At 28.3% G+C, this 18,030-nt stretch overlaps 1 protein-coding gene across 1 annotated transcript; it reads left to right on the top strand.

Annotated features, from left to right (window-relative positions):
- Nucleotides 1-12,103: 12,103 nt before the first annotated feature.
- On the top strand, nt 12,104-17,030 carry LOC111038085. Its single transcript, XM_022321022.1, has 3 exons — nt 12,104-12,120; nt 16,209-16,393; nt 16,468-17,030. The coding sequence occupies exons 1-3, from the start codon at nt 12,104-12,106 to the stop codon at nt 17,028-17,030; spliced, it is 765 nt and encodes a 254-aa protein (XP_022176714.1).
- The last annotated feature ends 1,000 nt before the right edge of the window (nt 17,031-18,030 follow it).

Below are 18,030 nucleotides of genomic sequence, written 5' to 3'. Positions count from 1 at the left end.
ATAAAGTAATACATTTTTACAATACATGTATTTATTATAAGAATAAAGAAATAATTTAGTATCAGTTTGGCTTAATCAGAATCAATTATTAATGATTTTATTGGGTTTTATTTTTAAGAATATATTTATCAAATTTACCAATAATTGATTGTAAGATTATTCTTGTTAATACTATTGTTATTGTAAGCTATTAGAGCGTCGCGTTATGCAATTCTGTGCACGGCGGTGACCATCATCCTCATCACCTCCCTTCTATCCACTCATTAATTGTCATGTGATTTATTATATTATTATTGTAACTATTATAATGATCGTCGAGTATTATTACCTAGACGACCACCGAGACCCCCATAACTAACTTGCACCACACTCATGCCTTCGATAGGTCTCTTCCGTCCTCTCCTTGAACGTCGTCATGCGTAGAATTGCCTACTCGTTAAATATCAGGCGGGGGAACATATGGTTGCCTACCCAGAGCAATAATCGGAGTTAGTATTGGCCATAATCGTAAACAGAAATTGTTCTCGAGCATTACCATTTACCGAGTGGTCTTTCGGGTAATCCCTACTCGGGGCGCTCACATGTTTGGTCCTATTATTATACAAAAATATTCACATCATTGTGACAACACATTTATATTATAAGGAATTGTACCAAACTACTTTTACCTCAGTAATAATGTACATAATACTATTATTATTATATTATGGTCACAATGTGTTTCATTTACTTATCATTTGTGTTTTATAATAACAATATTCTTAACTAAATAGGAATTTATTAACAACAAATCAATTGATACTGATGTTATACTTAGTCTTTATGAGTATGAAACCATAAGTAGTGATCATTTTAAATGGAGTTCGGAATCAGATAGGCCATAAGTGAAATTATGACAGTGACAAGGATCCAGAATACACCCCAAACAACATAAATTTAAACTTGAAAGAAAACTTTAATAATGATCCTGTTTTAGAAGAGGTCAATTATTTTATCATAAAACAACTACTATAGAAATAATTATATCAAAAATAATTAAAGTTAATGTTAAAATTAAAAAATACTCATACTAAACATACAATTATTATCTTTATAAGTAACTACCCATGTCATCTTTACAAATTTATTCATAGCTTTTATAAGTAAAATTAATATAGGCACTCATACTATAAGTTAATAAACGCAAGAAATCACTTACATTATAAAACTTAAAATTTGTTTTAATACAATCAATAGTTATAGATAGGTTTCCATATTACTATGTAAAAAATGATACTATTATAATAGTATAATACTCATTGCAATTTGACTAAACCATAAAAATATTTTACAACTTGATTTTCTATTTTATTAGATCTACCTACAATTAATAATATAGAATATTTAATTGATGCAGTACCTAATTATTGAGGATTACGTTGGATCTGACAACATAATCTCAATTGATAAGTCTTGTGTAAGTTACCATATTATTAAGTAATAATTATAACATTTATATTGTGAAATAAATTGTAATAAAATAATTTACCTTTATTAAACAGAGCACAGGAAGTAACAAAAAGCGTAAAATTAATCCTAAAGAAAAAACAAGAAAACATACTAGGAATGTAGACAACTGGCTTGACGTCAAAGCAAACAATAAGTTAAATTATGGTCTTGAACATTTGAACAGAAAATAAAATTAATATATAGACATTATAGAATTTTTAATTTGTGTACATTACTATAATTATTATTATTATACATTTTAAATATTGCATTTATATAATATAGGTAAGATATTTGTTTTTTTTTTAATATAAGTATTGCATTTTTTAATTTCAAAAATAAATTTTTAAGCTTACATGTTAGTATAGAATCATATTTTTTACTCATATTTGTCAGATAATAACAGTATAGTATTTACCTAAGTACTTAGTTTACTAGGTATTCAGGGATAACTTTATATTAAAATTATATAATTAAATCATGATTAGTTTTGATCAGCACAGTTGTATACTATATGAATATAATTAGTCTAATCATTTATAACTCATTTTTAACTGGTTGAAGTGACTTAAGTCAATTGCTCATTTTAACGTATGCATTATTTAAATTAGGTACATTTCAAAAATTTAATTTATATAATTGATATTGAATGTATAAAATTTAAGATGGTTGAGCATTACAATTTAATAGTAATTCAGGAAACTTTTAGATATTATATAATGTTTTTCATTTTTAATAATTGATTATTATTAAATATTGTGCTCATTTTCATTTTTTTGGGGAATGATAGCAATCAAATGTAACAGACATATCTAAATAGTTCTCTGTGTTATGACAGATGTCTAACATGTTTATGTTTAATATAAATTATTAAAAATTATTATTTTGATATATTTTATTGTCTTCTATATTCTTTGTCTAATCAGTAATTCCTTTTTTTTACTAATTATCACAAATAGTTCTAAACTAAAATGTAATTTACTTAATAGTATTTGGTTATTCTTAATAACTTATTACCATTTAAGTGTGATTATATTTTAAGGAAAATTTATGCTAATGGCCGCGATTTAGTATTAGAGTTCTTCGGTTTTTATGATGGATGTTTCTGCAGGTGAAAAAAATGATTTGAGTTAATTGTAGCCAAAGTTAAAATAATTTATTTGCTATTTCCATATGTGTCAAGTTGAGTAGCGATGTCTACACGATTCTAAAAATGGAAATAATCTTGATAATACATTTATTTATTTATTTTTTTTTTTTTAATCGAAAAACAGACATACGTTATTATTGAGTAACATTTTCGATTATCTTTCTCCTTTAAACAAAGCTTGTGTTGGAGAAAGAAAGTTATTATATAATATATGATAAAATTATTATAATTATAAAATTAAGTTCTAAGTACGTATAAAGCTAAATATACAAATATAGTTTAGAAATTTTATCAAGAAAATGTACATTATAAAGAAAGAAATTTAAAATAAACATATTAGTCTAAGATACACAAATAAAACCTCATAGATTAATATTTATAAAGCTTAGGTGTAAAATAAATTTATAAAGATCATTCTCAGTACTTAACCCATGTCTAAAGCCATACTGGTTTTCTGATAATAATTTATTTTTTTCTAAGAACTCAATCAGTTTGGCTTTGATTATTTTTTCAAATATCTTAGGAAAATTTCTCAACATAGATATTGGCCTATAGTTGCTCATAACCGATTTATCACCATTTTTAAACAAAGGTTTAACATCAGCTACTTTTAAGGTATCAGGAAAAATACTTTGTTCAATACTTAAGTTATATATATAAATAAGAGGATCCACTACCAATTTACTAATACATTTTAACATTTTTAAGGACACTTTATCCAAACCACTTGCTGTATCGTATTCAAGGCTATTAATAATATCAAATATGTCCGACGATTCAATTTTTTTTATAAACACATCATTAAAAGAAACGATATAAGGAACATAACTATTCTCTGAATTTATTGGTTTTTTTATATTATTCTGAACGTTATTTATTAAAAAATCATTAAACATATTAGATTACATTGCTATTAATGAAGTTATTTTAATTGGTATGTTATATTAAAAATAAAATTAATTCACAATAATTATAATAAATGAATTTAAATAAGGATGAATATGTATTCTATGTCTGAAGAAAAGTTAAAAAAACATCGACTCTGGTATTAAAAATGAAGCACAAACCAAATTATACAAAGATTTGAAAAAAATTGTAAGCAGCAAGAACAGTATGTACGTTTTTACAGATCTAGAATTTTTAATTGTAATAACCACACTAATAATTATTCAGAGGCGCCCATTCGAATAATGAAAGACATTTTATTGAATAGAATAAAAGCATACAATTTTGTGGCATTACTTGATTTTATTGTGTCAGAAGGCAAATGGCACTTTGAGAATATTAAATCATGCTCAAGATCGACATTCACAAACTAAAAGATTGTATGATAAATCATGTTCCAAAATGATTGATTTTAATATATCTGACTTAAAACGAATTCATGAATCAACTTAAATATTATCATATTATGAATTATAAATTCATTCTTAAAATATATTAACTAATAAAAATAGTACCTGTATCTTTATTATGATGATATTATGCATTAGATGTTAATTAATTACATTAAGAATTTGGTTATTAAGCGTAGGTACATTGTCATATTAGTTTAAAATTGTGTTATGGTGTTGAGTGTCAACATATCAACCTGGGCAACATCATAGTTTTTTTAGTTACAGACCACTACTATAATTTTTTGTTTAAAAAGTGTGATGTAAACTTTCAATCAATGTCTAAACTATATGATCTAGTATATTTATTATGTAAATAGGTTAAAGTTATAAACAATAGGTAGGTAGTTACATAAAGTTGATCCTTTTCTTTTTGAGAATTTTAAGAAATGTAGTGCCGGTTTATTTTGTTTATGCATAAACAACTATTTTTGAGTTTATATCATATTAAAGTTATCAATTTTAAATTATGAAAGACAAACATATTCGCTCAATTTTTTCAAATAAACCAATGAAAACAGGATATTTGTGTATGGTGCTGGGGCTCTAGAAAGTTTGGTAACTCACAACTGGAACACCCGTGTGAATTGGTCTGAACTGCAATTTAAATGAAAATGATAATTTTTTCTTTAGTTTTGTATAAATAAGACATATTTACCGACCTCTTTATCAACGTCTTGCTGCAACATATCGAGCAAGTCTACGGATTCCAGTTCGTCCAACTGGATGTTGACAACTTCCACGACCTCATCCGCCTCTATCTGGATGTCAATGACTTTCAAATAATCCCCTCCCACCATCTACACGTTAACGACCTTCATGTCCTCCCTTCTCTCCATCAGAATATTCCTGAGTACCTAGAAGTTGATTAAATATTAGACTTTAGAATTCCATTTATAATTATTGTTTAACCGGAAATTACTATATTTCAGTTTACTTAGGTTCATGTAACTTGTTTATGTTTTTTTTTGGAGAAGTTCATGAATAAATTAAAAATTGTTTCGTGTTACTTAAGTTGTTCCCTATTGTTGAGGTACACAGATATACAGAAGCTAAAGGTAAATAAAAATAAGATCGGATATAATATGTAATAATATAATAATATGTATAATTGATATGAATAACTATAGTGCTCCGATGCGTAATATAAAACAACGACTAATCGTCCTACAGGCTAGTACATATAACTAATATGCTATAGAAATATAAAATGCCTATTCAGCTTCTGCTGTACTATGGGGCCCCCAAATTTATTTTGGTTTACATCCATATTTATTTGATTGAATTAATTTTTTTTCTAAATGCATTTCCATGCTGTTACCTTGAATATATTAAAAAATAATACAATTCCTGGCTCACATTTTTTTAATGAGGCTTTGAATTAAAAATTTTACAAAAACAAAAATCTTCACTGGTTTCAGGTTTATATTTATCAGGGCAGTTTTTCAATTACAATAACTTATTAATTATTAAAGATTTCAAAGATAATAATACAACAAACATAATAATTTTGATAGGTGATTTAATTTAAGGCATTAAATATGTGTTGACTTGTTTTACAAAATATATCTATAACTTCATCATAATTTATTTGAAATATCATGTTCACATGATATTGTCATGAGTCCTTCCAATCTCGTATTGGCCATAGGTTGATCTAAGACGATTTTTTATTATTTTCAACTTAGAAAAACTCCTTTCTGTGGCAACACTTCCAATTGGTAATGTGAGACATATTTTTAAAAATATGTAAATATTAGGAAATATTGATTGGAGATGATTATTAACATAAACTCTAAAAATTAAAACCATTCAATTAATTAAATTACATAATATACATTTTTATATTTACTATAAATGTAGGTACTATATTAATAGCTTTTAGAATAATCAATATTTGTACAAACCGAAATATTGGACTTGCATTATTTTCGACAGTTTATTTGATTGAATAATCGTCTTCGTCAGATGTATTTGATTCTCTTTCTGAATCTTCATCATATTGTTTATGAAGTAAATCAGGTAACTTTTCAGTGATAAGAAATTCTTCAAAACAGCTACTAAAATTAATGTACTCTTCTTTAAGTTTACTAACTTTGTTGTTGATGAATCTCCCATAAATATTATTAAATACTTCGAATGCATCTTTTGGAATTTTCGATGCATCCTTTTTAGTTTCTTTCATTCTTTTTTGAGTCATTAATGAGAGATCTTTAAATAATCCAGTTTGTTGGATATTGTGAACACCGTCACCAAAGAATATTCTTTTTATTTCTGAGATAGTAATATCTAACGTATTATAAAAGGTATTTATTCGAAAATGAACTAATGGGTCAGTTATCAGTTCATCCGTAGCTTTTTCACCTGGTAATATCTTTTTCTTCCTTAAACGATTGCTTGGAAGAGGTGTAATATCAAATGACTCTTATATTAAGGTGATAAATTTGTCTGCTTCTGAGAGAATTTTGTTTAATCCCGTTTCACATCGAATTAGTACTAGTTGATCATATTTTTGTTTGATTAAATATGAGACAGCCAGTAAGTCAAAATCTTTTTTTTGTAATAACTCAGAGACTGGTTCAAGTATGCTTAACATTTTTTGAAAGCAGAACGCTCTGTATATAAATCTTGTGGGCTGCAAATACAATAAAAATCCATTAATTTCTGAAGCTGCTTTTTTGTCAGAACTTTCTTCTCTAATGTTTCCCAAGGTTACTATTATAGCTATGTATGTATTTAATACAACATCAAGAGCAGATTTATGCGACATCCATCTGGTTGTAGACACTCTTTTAAGTTTACGAACTTGTTTTCCAGGGTATAATTCTCTTTGTTTCTGTTCATACATAGCACTTCGGAACTTGCTACTTGATACGAAATCATATAGTCTTTCAATGTTACCAAAGAGATCAACTGCGTTCAAAGCTTCTGAAACAGCAACCACAACAACCAAATTCAAACGATGGCTACAACACCAAATATAAGTTGCCTGTAGATTTTCATCTCTTATATATTTTTGAAGGCCATTGTATTGGCCTCTCATATTAGATGTTCCATCATAGGATTGCCCAATTAGGTTTTCTGTCCAATTTAAACCATTTGAATTGCACACTTCTTTAAAAATTTGAAATAAGTTATCGCCTGTGGTTTTTGGAGTATCCCTCAGTCCTATTAATCTTTCTTGAATTTCACAACTATCATCATCAATGTATCTTACTATAAAAGAAACCTGTTCTCTGTGGGAGACGTCAAAAGTGGAATCTATTGCTATGCTAAAGAACCTTGTTTTTTTATTACTGTTAGTTACCTTATGTTTTATATAATATGATATTGAATCAATTAGATCATTTTGCCGACGCCACGAAATAAAAGAATACTGTGGCTTTTTATTATTGGCTATTCCTTCAAGTTGACCCATGTAATTTGCCATTGTAGGTGAATGTTTTGACAGTAAAGAACATAAATGTTTAAAGTTTCCCCTTAAACTACAGTGCCAATTTTCTCTATGTTCTCTGAACGATAAGTTATGTCGACCTATGTATAATGTTATGTCAATCAATTGTTTTACAATTTCTCTATTTGCATAAACTTGTTATTTTCTTTTTATTGTAAAACTAGGATTTAACTGTAATGAAGAATGTCTTAAATTTTAGTGAAGAGTAAATGTGTGACGAAAATGTTTCATGACTTATAATACTTTGCGTACAAGAAGACCAATTTCGGAAACTATCTTTGACCCATGATTTATTTGGTTTTTCTTTACCACGTCCAGGGAATGATATACAATGAACACAGTACATTCGGATCTTAGATTTGGAATATGTCAACCAATCTCTCTTAACTGTTAACAAATCTGCTAATACTACAAGGTATACACTTTTCAGAAACCTATGGCCATTGATTTGGGGATAATTCCCACCAGGTAGTTCAATAGGTTCAGGCTGATAAGGTCCCAGTTCTAATATTTTAGAAGCCATTTCAAATGTTAAATTAGTTATGTTACAAATTTGATCTGGATCATTATCAAACAAATTATTTAAATTGCCATTTTCTAAAAATATATATATATAGATAAAATAAATATTAACAGTGCCTAAATAGGCGGAAAATATTAATTACCTGGCTCTAAGCTTGGATCTACAAAACTTATGTCTGTTATGCTAACAGTTGGCACATCAAAATTTATCTCAGATTTTAAAACTGAAAATATTATAATTTATTAATTTTACTATGAAAATAAATACATTTAACAGTAATAAAGCTTTGAAAAACTAATCAAAATATAATCTATTCAGAATAATAAAATCAATACATTTTGAATATATTATTTATTTTATTTTAGTTTAAAATTATTTAATTACCATTTTTTTATTTATCATTGTCATCCGTAACTGATGCAGACATTTCAACAGTTTCACTATTTTCAGTATCTATCAACATAAATATTTATCAAAATAAATATATATATTTTAATTTTTAAATAAATTATTTACCATTTTCTGTTTTATTTTCTTCATTTAAATCTACCACAGGCTTTTCAACATCTATCAAATAACATAATAATTTTATCATTTTGGTGTAGTCTAACTACTAAATACTAATACAAGTAGGTACCTAGGCAAATTTTAAAAACTGTAATAAATACATTATTTACTGATTAACTGTAGCAATACATTTTATAGAAAACTAATTCTTTTAGAAATAGGATATTTCACAAAATTCTAAGCGTTTTTAAATATTTGAACTTTTATAACACACTAAATAAATACAAAATAATAATGTAGGTACATAATGTTTAAATTTAATCTTATGATTATCATACCAACACTATTTTATATTTTAAATAAATCCAACGTAAAATGTGTAATAAATTTTATAATTGCATCAAAACACACTATTTTTTGTTATTGTTATATATAAATAAAATAATATAATGAACACTTTTCCTAATGTTCAACACTTTTTTATACTCTTACTCAGCCCAATTTACTCATTAAAGTACTAAGATCACATAGGTAACTTTGTCAAAAATAATTCTATACTTTTTAAAATGTATTAACATAATAACATGTTAATTATGGCTGTTTCAAGATAGCAATAGTTGTCTACAAGTTGCTGATAAGGTACTTAAACCTAAAAGAGTGCAAATATGCAAACTCAACTAAATTCAAATACATTTATATTTTTATATAAATAAATAAATGTATAATGCGAAAAAATCCTTCACCAAGTAATAATATAGATATAAATATATAATACATTAATACATGAGAAAACTTACTTTTAGTATTATTGTCGGCAACTTTAATACGATCCAAAGTTATATAGCATAGTTTTTTTTTTATAGGGAGATGACTGAATGGCAAGTACTTCTCTTTTCTTTTTTTTGGCCTTCTTTGTGGCCCCAGATTTATAAGTACGCTTATTATTCATAATTATTAACTAATATAAGCTGATGATGTATAATATTCGAAATGCATTAACACATTAGTGCGGTAACGAGTACATAAACACACAAAATTCCAGGTCTTCACCAATCACCAGTGCACGACTATGGGATATTGGGATTTACCTGTATCGACTATCGAGTATCGGATCTCTGCTATTATCAATATAACACCGATCGATAATATTAATATTTCTAAAAATAACAATGGATTTCAGTACTCCGCGCCGACGCGTGTAAGTGTAATTATAGTTATCTATATTAGTTATTGTATATTAATATTTGTTTGTATATTTGGCACTGCCAACTCTTAACGTTTTAATCAACGTTCTAAAGATCCAGTTGAATAGTTTGCAGTGATGCATTTATAATGTTTGCTCCAGATACCAGAGTAGGGCCCCGTGACCCACGAGAAATCAGTGCAATTGCACCTTTGGTACCCTACGTGGGCGCCACTGTCTATGCCCGTATGTTACTGCTCGTTATCATTAACTTTCTCGTATTATCAATTATCATTCATGGTGTTTGGTTACGGTAAGACTATATCTGACTTAGTCAGCCGAAATCGTCCAAATTTTTGGAATAAATAATCGATCTGGTTATCTACGCAGTGTCGGCCTGGTACCTAAAGGGCCCCGGATGCATTTCTTCAGAAGGGCCCCCAAAAATGTTTTTTCATAAAATTATTAAAAATGTACTTATAAGTAGGTAGTGTAAAATATTATAATTTATTAAAGGTACCATATATAAAATTAACCATCCATTAAGTTAAGATTTAAGTTAGATTAATAATTTATTATTCTAAAAAATTTTTTACATATTACATAATATAAATAATACCTTCTCACATTATACAACTTAATATTTTTTTTAATGTGATTCAAATTCAAAATTAATTGTGCATTTGTTTTTCTTTTTATCAGTAATTTTTTTAGTTCACTAGATGAGTTAGCAATCGTATCAATCAACTCATCTGAGTCAATCAAAATATCCTTTTCAATGGACATTAGCATTAATGGATTAAGATGTTCTTGGTGTAAAGAAGACCGAAGTTTAGTTTTGATTATTTTCAGCTTTGAAAATACTCTTTCACAGGTAGTCTGTGTTGATGGTAATAGCAACACAAATTTATATAATGTGAACAAATTACAAAATAAATTAGATTGACATGACAGCTCTTGGAGCAAAATCAATGCACAGTGAAGACATTTAGTGCATTTGTCACATTTAATTTGTTCGGTGGGTTTAACTTCAATATCTTCAGCTTCATCAGTATATATCATTTTAGAAGATTTAGATTTATTATCGTGAAAATCATTTTCAGATACATCTGGTATGAAATTACTATACTGACAAGCAAACTGTTTTAGCTCAATGGCAATGATCTCTTTGTCTAAATCAGTATTTTTTTTACATTCAATAACATTGCTTTCTACATAAAAAAAAAAGTAATAATAAACTAATTAGGTACCTACTTAATGAAATTAAATAAATAAATATTTTAATAATAATTTTACCATTTGTGTCTACAACATAACCAGAAGATTCACTGTTTTGAATGTCTTCAGGACATTCCATAACGTTGCTTCCTGCATAAAAAAAAAGTAATAATAAACTAATTAGGTACCTACTTAAGTACTTAATGAAAGTAAATAAATAAATATTTTACCATTTGTATCTACAAAATAACCAGAAGATTCACTGTTTTGAATGTCTTCAGGACATTCGATAACATTGCTTTCTGCATTACAAAAATTAATAATAAACTAATTAGGTACCTACTTAATGAAATTAAATAAAGAAATAATTTAATAATAATTTTACCATTTGTGTCTACAACATAACTAGAAGATTCGCTATTTTGAATTTCTTCAGAACATTCAATAACGTTGCTTTCTGCATAAAAAAAAAATTATAATACATAAAAAAACATTTTTCCAATACACTTACCTTCAGTCCGAAATTGTTGCTTGGGCACTTGGAAAAAATTAATTTTTGTTTGATTTAAAGAAGATCCGACTTCTAATAGCAATTTTTTATTTTTCTTATTCCTTTTTTTATAACCTGACATGTAAACACGTTTCATATTTGATGACTGAAGTTAATTAAATTAAATAATATAATAAATATTTAGATATGTAAAAGAACCACATTCAACCACGTAGAGAAACAGAAGATTTAGAGCAGTACTATGATATAATATAATTTTTGTAACACTACACAACATCTCATTGTGATTACTGTGTGCTCACATTGATTATCGAATGACAACATAAATAATTAAAAACAAAATGAACACACCACACAGGGTTGGGTGATATTGATATACCATCATAATCAGAAAATTGCAGTAAAACTGTTCTAAATATAGGTACATGGTACATTGGCTTTTCCGTCTGGAGGTCGAAAACTATCTATTATTTACGATAACAATAATCACTCACACAGATAACAAAAGTTATCACATAAATACATAATAATATTATAAATGATAAAATCGTACAATAACATTATTAATAATAATATTCATTATCCAATATTTATATTTCTGAGTACGATCGGGGGCGGGGGCCCCCGAACACAAATACGGTCGAGGGCCCCGGACGCGTTTGCGGCCTAGCGGCCATGGCCAGGCCGACACTGTATCTACGACACTGTGTGGGCGAATGGGACGTGTCGATTGAAAATCGTTTGGAAAATTCCAGACGTTTATGCTAGAACAAAGATGTTCTGAACATAATATGAACTTCTTCCAAGTTCCAAGGTCCTCCAATAGGGCGAAATACTGGAACCAATAAATGTAATTATTTATTTTTAATAGACATTTTAATTAGTAATTAACGGTGAACTTAGTTATTTAAATAAAGAATAATTTTAGTTAATTTATTACAGTTCAAAAATCGATATTGACTCAAAAGTTAACAACAATAATACATTAAATGCAAGGTTTTCTGTAAAAATGTTTTCAACGTACCGTAATATACTAATAGTGAAACAAATAACTATGGTCTATGATAGCCATATAAATGCAAGTAGGTATCATAAAATAGATAGGTATAGAAAGATCATTTTTACTCAGAATTGTTTTTCGTATGTCATAATTTTTTTATTGAATTAAAATTGACCGCATAGGCATAGGTAGGGTAAGGTTATATTATAACAATTAACAGTTACATTACAGTGACTTACTTAATGATGAGATACCTACCTACACTAAACACCAACTGTACGTCTTGAACCTTCATGGCTACATCAGATAGCGATTAGCGATTCTCTACCTACTTTAACCCTTTTGACATACTTACACAATTACCAATGGCATATAGATAAACACCATGCAATTTGCATAATAAATTATTATATTAATCATATTTTCATCATGCTAAAATACATTTTTATTTATCCTTAGTACAATTCTGCACACTAAACTCATAGCGTCATCCCCTCATTTTGCATCTGAAAATAATTTGTTGAACACTTGTTGTACGTATACAACTACTAACCGGTATTGTGAACGATACCATCGACCGTCAGCAGGTGCAAGCCACTTGTATTATAGATGCCCAAGGTACCATTATCATGGCTGGCCACCCATAATTTATACACAAACATTGAGTTTCAAAACTCGCCCCACTATGACTGGGCTCTGAAACACTACCTGCAGCATGTTATCTATTCCACATTTCCATCTAGAAACAGTCGTGCAAGTTATACCTTAGTGTGTCGACGTGAAATGTGAATACGCTGTATAACCACACGGAAAGTAATAATTATTATTAACGTCGATTGACGGTAAGTTGACTGTGATTTAACAATACTTAATCGTACAAATCTTAAGGGAATGACAAACGCTATTCATTTTTCATCTAAACAACTTTAGCGACTGACAAAAATTTAGGTACTTCCAATGGTTCGATTTAAAACAAGTTAAGATGTTTGAATAGGTAAAAAAGTCTACTTTGTATCAGTCGGAGCGTATATTTTGTATATATTTTAATACATTCAATTTTAACAATTGACAAATGTATAAAATGTAAAATATTTATTCTCTTTAAGTGCTCCAACCGATGCAAATTAAGCTTATTTACCAATTCAATTGTTTTAATATTTTTAAAATCAAATGGCTATAAGTACCTTAATTTTGGTCAGTCGTACAGCTATTTCACATCCATAAATTGGTTTTGATTACTTTGATCTAATGAATAAATGGCATGTGCATGCGTTTGCGTATTATGTACGATGAGGGTCATACCGAACCGCTTAAAAATTGTACGATTGCAATCCTTCCAAAACAAAAATGAATTCAATACCAAGTCATATACTTTTTTGATATGACATGTGCATTTAGCATTGTATAAATGATAACCAAAATTGTTATTGTAATCATAGGCGTACACATGAAGGGACAGTATCACGTCAAAACAACAAAACCAAAAAAAAGCGAATGTCAAATAACGACGGCAAAATAGTTTAAAAAAGACATAATAAGCAAATGTATAAACAGCTTAAGTGTATTATTTTAAAATTATTATTATTATATGTGTTTAGTAGTGATACATCGAATTAAATATAAAAATTAAAAATTAAAACATTAACTATAAAATATATAAATTAATTTTGACCACGACATTTTTCACTTCCGCACTTCTTCAGTATGAAACTCTGCCGTTTTCACCATCCTTCCGATACAACAATTTTACAAGTGGTTAATTTTTTTGTGAAGTTAAGTGTTCGATATTTTTAAACGCCATAACTGTGAAACTATAATAAAATAATACACGAATACAACTGTGCCACTATTTACTGTAACGTCGTGACACTAAACGATCCATGATTTAACATTCACTGTCGTCGAATATTGCGCTCGTTTCTAATCTAAATAGGTATATTTTATTATTATTTATTGTACCTCGTCCGTCCAGTATATTGGATAACCCAGCTATAAAACTGTTTGGGATTATAATATGTATCTTCATAAGTTATAAGTTATAAGTAATACTATTACTACAGATACAGTGGCGGAACTACGATCATTGAGGCCCGTGGGTACAATTTTTTAGAGGCCCCGAGGTCCTAGATCTGTAATTTAAATTTCTAAACATTGGGTTGTTTATTTGTATGCAATAAAAAAAAATATATATACATTTATAGTAAATTAATAGGTTATTGAATTATAATTTCAGAAACAGTAATAAATAATAATAATATTTTGTTTACAATGAAAATAATTTTTTTCTACAACTATATTTTAAGCCAATGTTGGCCCAACAATAAAAAATATAAAAATATAAAATGTATACTATATTATAATACCTAATAAGTGACAATCGTATCCACGATTATATAAATATATAATATATTAACGTGACGATGTGCAAAATTCGCGTAAACGGTATAATAATAAGATTGTCGATACTCGATATGGGATTTCACGTTCACTATATATTTCATAAAAATAATATGACAACTAACGTAATTTTACTAACTACTTTCAACAAATTTTAAATTATAAGGTTCTTTAATTTTTTTTTAAATTTAAAATATTGTGTAGATGAAATATGTAACATATATTATGTTCAAAACCATTAGGTTTAATAATTAAATGTCCAGTATTTACGTAATACCAGTCACCAATGACCACAATGATTGTATACGAATCACAATTTAATGTTGTCTTTCAATGCAAAATAATTGTAAAACTACTTACCTAAGTAACTTGAGCATCAAGCACAGTCTGTACCACTCATATCAAATCGTTGGAAATTGGAATGAAATGAAAAAAATAATTTCCCTCTTGGGCCATAGTATATAATCTATTTCTATAGTATAGTATACCAGCTATTATAGGCTCTACTACGAATTACCGCGTATCGCCGCCGCATGCCCGCATTATACTCGTATAATATTATAATTCACATAAATTATTATTAATAGTATCTACTAAATATTATCGTGTGTGATTATCCGTATACACGTTTAGTAATCACTTCAGTTGTATACTTTGTATTATTTCAGTATTCAATGATTTTATTAACTTGAACCAAATTTTTTTTTAAAAGTACATAATTTTGCTGCGAGGCGCCGAAGCCCCTTTAACGACGAGGGCTGCGGAAAATCCCGCCTTCAATCATGATATGTAGTTCCGCCACTGTATAGATAAATAATAACAATAATAATTTTAAAATAATATACTTAGGTTGTTTTGAACATTCACTATTATATCATTTAGCCATTGAATGCTTAGCTATTTTTCCGTTGCTATTTTGACATTCGCTCTTTTTATTTCGCAATTATGATGGTGAAAAGTTCAGGGAGAGCAACTATCCTTCCTGTGGGTTTAATTATTTTCCACAAATATTGTATATCAATTGTAATTATTAGGACATTTTATTGAAATTATTTTTAAAAATACCTACCATCAATAAGAATAATTTACAACAGATTTAAAAACCTGAAATTCTGCCCTACCACAGTAAGATCTGATCATGTCCATGAATGTAACTTATTGATTTAATTTATAATTATAAAATCTTTAAAATTATCAGGGACGTAAATATGTATTAAATTAAATTTTGTTAGTTACATTTATTATTTAAGTTTGATTAACCTATTATATTATATAGGTATTTTTCTTTAATTAACCAATCCAGCACTTACCTAACATTTAGTCATTTATATTGCAAAATATAATACGTCATATTTCATTTTATTTTTATTTTATGTTGCACAGCCATAAAATGTTTACGTTAGCCAAATTATCATACATGGCTTGCAATGAAAAAGAAAAATTCCACTACAATAGTTTACAGACTCCAAGAATTGGTGTGAAATCATGCTGTATAGACATTTTGAGTTACATAAAGGTTAAAACAAATTGCAATATGTCTGACAATGTAGACAGCATAAACTCCTGTGGTAATTATAAAAATAATAAACACGTATTATAATATAGCAGGGACTTTAAATTATTAATTTCATTAACCTTAAAGTAGAAGCCATAAATGCCAATACAATAAGTGAAAAAGCTGTTTCCAATGGACATCTCGAGTGTTTGAAATTTGTTACACAACAACCAGATTTAATTAAGAACAATGTGATTTGCAACCAAGCCGCTTCCGAGGGACAACTTGAATGTCTGAAACACCTCCACGAACAAGATTTTCCATGGGATGAAGTTGTGTGCGAAAATGCGGCTTTATATGGTCACTTGGAGTGTTTACAATATGCACATGACAGAGGATGCCCTTGGAATAATATTGTGTGCGCTAAAGCTGCATACAACGGTCACCTAGAATGCCTCACATATGCTCACACAAATGGTTGTTTGTGGGATGAAATAACGTGTGAAGCTGCAGCCATCAATGGGCACTTGGCATGTTTACAATATGCCCATGAAAATGGATGTTTATGGGATATATTCACCTGCATAGGAGCTGTGTGTAACACACACAGTCAATGTTTTAATTATGCAATTGAAAACTTCTGCCCATGGGATGGAGACATTTTAATAAGCTATTGGTTTTCGCAATTAGGTACCAATATTACAGAATAAGTACTTTTACAAATTATTATTATTTCTATTAATAACAGTTTAACATAATAATATCCTATAATATGGCATTACCTGTACAATATTTTAATATTTAAAAAATAGCTCGTAAATGTAGGTTATTAGAGTTCTTAGATAATCATAATTTTTTCACGGGAATCAATTTAATTTCCGGAGTAATCTCTTGAGTCTCGATGAGTGGTAGTGCACTACAAACCACTCAATACGTATATAAATAGAAATCTAGATAACAAAAAACATGTTCTTGGAATTTTCTTAGGTATTAATAAGCTTTTGATTCGGTTGATCATAAAATTCTACTCGATAAACTTTGTTGTTGTGGTAAATGAGGACTTGGAGGAATTTGAAAATCGAATCATTATTTCCACTACTTATCGTTTACCCACTACACAGCCACAATATTTTTTTAAAACACACATCATTGTAAAATCAATACTTTAATCTAAAATAGAATATAATATGTTGGAGAATTTTGTGTAGACAAATCAAATATTTAATTAAGAGTGATAGTGATAGGTGACTGTAACTAAATTAGGGCAGCTATTGTTATTATTTACAGTTATTTTTCCCGGCTGATTTTTCCTCGCAGTTCCTGACTAACTTTGCTTTTCCTACCATTGCTACCAATAAGGTATAGAAAGCAAAATTGTATGTATTATATGTCCGAAACTATCACAGGTCTGGTTTTATGTATTATCTAATATCTATGATTCGTCGTCATTTTCAATATTATTTCGAAACAATCGTTTATCAACAGCAAGGACAAGTCCGCAGTTATAGGTTTGTAGGATATAATATATACTCAGTGGTGTTGCTAAAAATATTCATGAGTAGGTACACGCTTTCTTGAGGTGGTTAAATCTTAGGATGCGTGTATGGGTACAGATGATTTATTAATGAGTGTATGTAACAATACAGATTGCGCTTTTTGATTACTCGATTACTCGTACGCACAGTAATGCGGGGTAGCAGGGTAAGATAT

Source organism: Myzus persicae, unplaced genomic scaffold, assembly GCF_001856785.1.
Source record: "Myzus persicae strain clone G006 unplaced genomic scaffold, MPER_G0061.0, whole genome shotgun sequence".
In the NCBI taxonomy this organism is placed as follows: domain Eukaryota; kingdom Metazoa; phylum Arthropoda; class Insecta; order Hemiptera; family Aphididae; genus Myzus; species Myzus persicae.
The sequence above is the reverse complement of the archived record's forward strand: the minus strand, read 5'-3'. Positions and strand labels throughout refer to the sequence as shown.